At 34.3% G+C, this 7,448-nt stretch overlaps 1 protein-coding gene across 1 annotated transcript; it reads left to right on the top strand.

Moving 5' to 3' along the window:
- Nucleotides 1–1,852: 1,852 nt before the first annotated feature.
- On the top strand, nt 1,853–6,772 carry LOC107780062 (phosphoinositide phospholipase C 6-like). The gene is made up of 9 exons (XM_016600583.2): nt 1,853–2,392; nt 3,064–3,260; nt 3,574–3,709; nt 3,820–4,059; nt 4,146–4,369; nt 4,459–4,576; nt 5,298–5,450; nt 5,552–5,638; nt 6,242–6,772. The coding sequence occupies exons 1-9, from the start codon at nt 2,069–2,071 to the stop codon at nt 6,533–6,535; spliced, it is 1,773 nt and encodes a 590-aa protein (XP_016456069.1). The 5' UTR covers nt 1,853–2,068; the 3' UTR covers nt 6,536–6,772.
- The last annotated feature ends 676 nt before the right edge of the window (nt 6,773–7,448 follow it).

Here is a 7,448-nt window from a genome sequence, read left to right as displayed (position 1 = left end):
CTTTTACAGGTGATTCACGCATACTGAAGTTTTAGGTGTATGATGAAAAAGGTAACTATATTAAAACAGTAAAGGGCTTCATATCAACAAAAGGGTATAAAACTCAAGCTATATAATTTTGGTTTTGGCATTCTACAAAAATTATGTATTAAAATATAAATACACATTCTAAAAAAACTATAAATAGATATAAATTATCTCAATATTTACAATTATTATAACCATGAACTCAACATCAAGTTCTAGAGATACCTTCAAAATATACTTACACTATGTTTGGATCATTGTTACCCATCGTTTTATAATATATTGTATTATACTGTATTGTATTGTACTGTATCGTTTTATGGATATAATATTTGAATAGATTGTATCGTTTGCTGTTGTTAAATAATATTTTTATTGTTTGGTTTAATTGTATCGTACTGTACTGCAACTGATAAGTTCACTAAAATACCACCAATTATTTTAAATAAAAATTATCAAGAATTACACATAAAAATAATTTAAGACAACCTCTTTTTACTAATTTATCATTAATTACGTAGCTTAAAAACAAGAGCCAAAACTTGAAAAAAAGAAGGTTAATTAATATTAGCAACAATTTTTTTTTTTTAAAAATGATACAAAAGAGATAAAGAATCGAATAGAGACTTGGATAAAAAGAAAGGGGTAAACTAACTTTAGAAAAGATGGAAGAAGACAAAGTAGGTCAATAAGTTGGAGATTTGGAGTTAAAATAAAAAAAATTAAATGATAAAATAGAATTATAGAGTAATAAGTAAGGACATAATTGGAAAAGAAAATAGGAAACGATCCCACCACACCAAATCGGTTGTTTCATAAAATGGAGCTTTTGGTTGTTCCGAAACAATGGATTTAACAATACGATACAATCAATTTTAAATAAACAATCCAAACAAATATTGTTTTGGGATAACAATACAATACGATACAATGGGTAACAACCATCCAAACAAGTTGTTAATAATTATGCGTCAATTATACTTATCATATTTATATAATTTTTAAAAGTTTATACTTATTGATACGGGTTACACACGCAAAGCGCGTACCCTAAGACTACTGTGTTTAAAATTCGGACCCAAAATAAAGTATTTAAATGAGAATTGGTATCAGAATTTAGGAGGTCATTTATCAATTTAGCCATTGCCAGAATTTTCTTGACCATTTTGTCCAGAATACTGATATTTATATATGAAAGTTACATCAACAATCCGTTTCAAAGATGCTTCAGAAAAGCAATAACTGCTTTCCATCTCACTATTGCAATTTGCAACTCCTTTGATTCTTTCTAATCCATTTCTTTACCTACAGAAAAGCATAATTAATAAGAATAACAAACTTTTAGACGCACTAACGTAATTTATAATTCCAGAAAACTCAACATGTGAAATTATGGTAACCTATTGTATTCACTAAATACCCTTTATGCTTAGAGAAAAATAGTACCATTATTTATTTTATCTGATTTAAAGCTATATGTTTCTTTCCTTTTCTCCTCATGCTCAATACTTTTTAGTTCAATAAGAATAGCATCAGAAAATAAAAACAAAGAGAAAGCAGAATTCCACTAGTTCAATACAAAATTTTATCACCAAATTTTCTTTTAAAAGATCTTATTTTTTTTCGTTTTATATAAGCATCTCAAAAGTAATTTAAGTAAAAAGTAAAGAAAACAACATTGGCGGGAAAGATTCGACTCTAACGGCAAGCAGGAAGCTGACAAAATAAAGAGATCGAAATGGGAGAATCAGAAAAATGATAGACGCGTCGTAATTATTTAATTGAAACGTTATACAATTTCTTCAACAATAATCCGATCACTTTCATATATACACATATAATTATAGATCTTCTCTTCATCTAACAAGTAACAACTCCTCAAAGTCGTCATCAACCAAAAAATTTCAGTCTTTTTTCAATTATATATTTAATAAAACTTCCTCTCTCCTTAGAAAAACACAAGATCAAGAATCACTGACTCATTATTACATTGTTACGATTTGTAGTCTTAGAGATATCATTTTTTAGATTGATTTGGGAAATGGGAAGTTATAATTATTACAGAATGTTTGGGTGTTTTAACCGGAAATTCAAGATCAGGGAGACGGAGCCGCCGCCGGAGGTGAGGGAAGCGTTTTCACGGTACACCGGAAGAGGAACCCACATGAACGCCGATCAGCTTCTCCGTTTTCTGGTGGAGGTTCAAGGAGAGGAAGGTGCTACCGTTAAAGATGCGGAGCAAATTATACAGCAAGTTGTTAATCGCCGGCACCATTTGATCAGGCGGCTTAATCATTCACTTGAACTCGAAGATTTCTTTTATTTTCTTTTTCAGGATGATCTCAATGGACCCATCAAATCTCAGGTATTTGTTACGTTACCATACCCAATTACTTATGCACTTACATTGGGGGAAAAAGAATTTTGTGGACCATATTAAGTTCATTCAATAGCTAGAGTTACAATAAAACAATAGTAGCAGTTTTTTTTGCATATACTGTTCAACTAAAATTGGAAATTTTGTTTAGCTGCAATTTTTCACTTTTCTGTTATAGTCTCGTTAGAGATTTATGCGTTAGTAGAAAATGTAGAGAAGCTAGGTAATTTTGTTTTAAGTTATATTGGACTAAGATTGACGAGCTAAAATGAAGCAATATGGACAGAAATGATTCATATAACCGACCCCAATTGCGGGGATTGAGGAGTTGTTGTTGTTGGGAGAGAGAGCAGACTAAACTTCTAGAGATGGTCTAGATTAATCAATGCAATGGAAGGTTGTTAAGAATGGAGCTGAATTATTTTGGTTTTCTCCTTCAAGACTTGAGCTTTTTAAGGTTAAGCATTGAAAAGGTTAAACTTTTAAGTGTTAAGGATTGTACTGTGTTTCCCATTGGAAATTAATGATAGCCTCCTCTTTACTCATGAACTATTTTGGGTTGAATATTAGTTATATGTTCAAGTTTTAATTTTCTTTGTGTAATATATATGTATGTGTGACAGTACCTTTAAATTTGCTTTAACAATTTGTCATTTCAGGTACACCATGATATGAGTGCTCCATTGCAACATTATTTCATCTATACAGGTCACAACTCCTATCTAACAGGAAACCAACTTAGTAGCGACTGTAGTGAAATTCCAATAGTTAAAGCTTTGGAAAGAGGTGTCCGCGGTATTGAACTGGACTTATGGCCAAATTCAGCAAAAGATAATATTCATGTTCTTCATGGAAGGTACAATATATGCTCCTTGATTCATAGTGTAATTGTATTCATCCTTTTTTCATTAATTAAGAGACGGTAGTTTAGTAAAACTTCCAAAGGTACTTACAAACATTCAACATACCCTTGCATTAATAGCTGTAATAATAAGTTGAAGAAGAATAAATCTGCAATATCGCTTGTACTGTTCAAAGTAACTTAACATATATATGTGCTGCCTCTTATGCTCTCTGATGTCCAATGTCTGAAGTTCTGAAATTTTACTTCAATTGATACAGGTTACCTTTAATTTTGTTGAATGATTCCAATTATTACCATTTTGCAGGACCCTGACCACACCAGTGCCACTTCTTAAATGCTTAAAGGCCATTAGAGACCATGCTTTTGTTAAATCGCCTTATCCTGTCATAATCACGTTGGAAGACCACCTGACACCGGACCTTCAAGCTAAAGTTGCAGAGGTTAGAATCCATTTCCCTTTTGTGGATAACAGCTTGAAATATTACGTGTGTCTTTTTAATCTAAGCTTTAACTCCTTTCCTTACTCTTGGGGTTCCCTTTGTTTCTCTAGATGGTTACCCAAACCTTTGGAGAAATGCTATATTATCCTCAGTCAGAGTGCTTAGAGGAATTTCCTTCACCTGAACGGCTTAAGAATCGGATTATTCTCTCTACAAAACCACCTAAAGAGTACCTTGAGTCAAAGCATCAGAGAGACACATCTCCAGTGGGAAAAGATTCATTTCGAGAGGATGCTATGAAGAAGGAGAAATCAGATTTTGGCACCGAGGATCAGGACACTGATGAAAGGGTAAAATGACATTAAACAGTCTCTTGATTTTCTTATTGTAGGGATGCTAATTCTGCTTTTATGGCGCCATTTCATCTGGACGATAGAGTGATAGTGATCAAGATGATGAAGACGGTGATACCTCCGTCGACCAACAATCATACCAACCAGGAGCACCTCAGTACAAGAGTCTGATAGCAGTTCATGCTGGGAAGGCAAAATATGGTTTGAAACGTGCACTAAGGGAGGGAAGTAATAAAGTCAGTCGACTTAGTTTGAGTGAACAAGAACTCGAAAGAGCGGCAGAAAATTATGGAACAGATTTGGTCAGGTACTCCACAATTTTGTGCCATATAAAATTGAACAATTGATGAGAATGCTCTGGTTATTCTTGATTCAGTTTTCCATTTCATTTGCTAGGTTCACCCAAAAGAATATTGCAAGGGTGTACCCTAAGGGAACAAGAGTAACCTCCACAAATTTCAAGCCTATGACTGGCTGGATGCATGGAGCGCAGATGGTAGCATTTAACATGCAGGTTTGTTTGAACTTCTGAATGCTGGTGCATCAACATGTTATATCTGTTCTATGCCTTACATTGACTTTTTTGATTGCTTCTCCATTTCTCTGCGACCCATAGAAACTTCACTTTTTAAAGAACGTAACATGCCAGTGATTATGATATATGGGGTAATAGATAACTGCTTCAATGAGATCTCCTGATTTAATCCTTATACTCAACTTGGTTCTATTTCAGCTGTGGAGGTCGAGCATTAAGGTCGTAGGTTAGGAGGTAGGAGGTTAGTCTGATAGTGTTTTGTCTTAGGCTGCTAGTAGCTTCAGTTGTGTCCATATTACTTCATTAGGGTTGCAGGTTAGGTTGTAGGAGGCTAGTCTGATAATGTTTTGTCTTAGGATGCTAGTGCTTCTTGTTGTGTTCTTATTACTTCCATTGTGTCTGTAGTACTGTGCCATTGTTACTGCTTATTGTTATTGCTTTTCTTTCTATTTTCTGGTTATTACGTTGCTGGTGTTATTTTTCTGGCTTTCTTTGATGTTACCGCTCCTATGTCTCTTTCCATTTTCGTGAACCGAGGGTCTATCGGAAACAGTCTCTCTATTCCTCTGGAGTAGGGGTAAGACCCGCGTACACACTACTCTCCCCAGACCCCACTTGTGTGGTTCCACTGGGCTGTTGGTTGTTGTTGTTGTTGGTTCTATATCAGCTGTCTAATTGTTATATTAACTGCACAAAATAGGGATATGGAAAATCACTCTGGATGATGCATGGGATGTTTAGGTCTAATGGAAGCTGTGGCTATGTGAGAAAGCCTCGCTTTCTCATGGAAAAAGGCCCACACAATGAGGTATTTGATCCCAAAGTGAAATTGCCAGTGAAGAAAACTTTACAGGTAAGCAAAACATGTTTTAATGTGGAGAGAATATCAAACTTCAAGATAGTATGATGGTCTTGTTGAAGAAGTGTAACACTTTTTTTGTTTATTTTCTGCAGGTCAGAGTATATATGGGAGATGGATGGCGCTTAGATTTCAGCCATACACATTTTGATGCCTATTCGCCTCCAGACTTTTACACCAAGGTTAGTGAGGATGATGGTTCCCGACTTACTTGCCTACCTAAATTAACACACTCCTTGCCAGACCATGCATTGAGAGGCTAGATGTTATTTAAATCTAATTCAATCTTCCCATTGACTTCATAGAAATGATATGGAAATGTATGGAGTTGTCGCCTTCAGGAATAGTTCATGGAGTTGTTAATGATTTATTAGACCTCAGTATGTTGACATATCAAGATCCACTACCTGGTAGATAGTATTTTGCCAACTTTTACTGGAAAAGAAAACAGGACAAGAAATCTGCATCATATTCAAGTAAATAAAACAAATTTCAAACTTGAGATTGGTAGCCAAAGTGCGTCATTGTGTAGGGAGTATTTTTTTCCTTTCACCTATAGCCATTAATTGGTTAGTTAACATAATTGTCGCCATGGTTGTTCAAGTAGACCTGCTGTACTTGAGCAATATGCTATAACATGCTCATTCAAGAAATGCCCAATTTTAAAATTGTTCTGAACTCAGAAGGTGTTATGATCCTTTAATTTGCATGTTCCTCCTGTTCTTTTTTGTGCTCCAAGATAGCTGCAGGAATTTATTAGAACTTTATTGATCCTTGTGTGGCAGCTATATATCGTTGGAGTGCCTGCAGATGCTCGTAAAAAAAAGACTCGGATAATTGAGGATGATTGGTGTCCAATTTGGGATGAAGAGTTTAATTTCCCTTTGACAGTGCCAGAGCTGGCTTTGCTTCGAATTGAAGTACGAGAATATGACATGTCGGAGAAGGATGATTTTGGCGGACAGACATGTTTGCCTGTCTCAGAGTTGAGACCAGGGATCAGATCAGTCGCTCTCTATGATAAGAAGGGTCAAAAAATGAAATCTGTCAAACTTCTTATGCGATTTCAATTTGTGTGAACTGTGAAAAACTTTTATTCTTTTTTCTTTGTAGGATTTTCTCTTGTAGACACATGCTTAATTTGATTGTATCTAAACGTCCAGCTCTTGTACAGTGGGAGTGATGATGCTGTATTAGGAAGGGAAATAAATTAAGCTTGAGGGATGAAGTTATGGGCTTGTGAGTTTGTGACATTTGTTTTGTACTCTTGTTAACATTGATATATATTCAGGTATCAAAATGAGGCAGAAAATACAGATTACCTCTTTCCTTTTCTTCATCTCAACAGAATTGTGTTTTCACTATCATGTTCAATGTACAAAGAAGCTCAAACTAAACGGGAAAAAAAACTGCCTATCAGAATACTTGAGATTATATTTTAGTATTCTTTTTAACATCTCTGTTGCTCTAACTCTTCAAGAATCTCGCTGAGTATGCATTGCATCCTCCAATAGTAATGCCATTTTGGAGGATTTATTTTTGGAAAGTTCGAATAATCATATCATATCATTTGTCATATTTTGCTCAGCAACACCTTGATAGGTAAATTAATTTCTTTTTCATTTTCTCATATCTTCTACCATATAGAGGCTTGTATTTATGGTACAAATGTGTACTATAATATTAACTTTCTGCAAAAGAACCATTAGAATTAGTTTATAGTCTATTTGCCAACGGAAGGCTTTATTGTTTTTCAATTGATTAATCCCTAGAGGTTCTGTCTATTCTACAATATTTTCTTTTTAAACAAAAGATAGAAGTTTAACAAGAAAGTGTAGTGATATATATTCATTTGTAATAGGAGTAGTACGATTTTTTCTCTTATTTTTTATATCTCAAATACAAAAATAATGTGATTGTTGGGACGTCGAATACACTAATTTTTACAACATGCACGTCTGTATTCATTGTCTTCTAACTAGATGTAATTTC

Source organism: Nicotiana tabacum, chromosome 4 (assembly GCF_000715075.1).
Source record: "Nicotiana tabacum cultivar K326 chromosome 4, ASM71507v2, whole genome shotgun sequence".
NCBI classification, from domain to species: Eukaryota; Viridiplantae; Streptophyta; class Magnoliopsida; order Solanales; family Solanaceae; genus Nicotiana; species Nicotiana tabacum.
The sequence above is the reverse complement of the archived record's forward strand: the minus strand, read 5'-3'. Positions and strand labels throughout refer to the sequence as shown.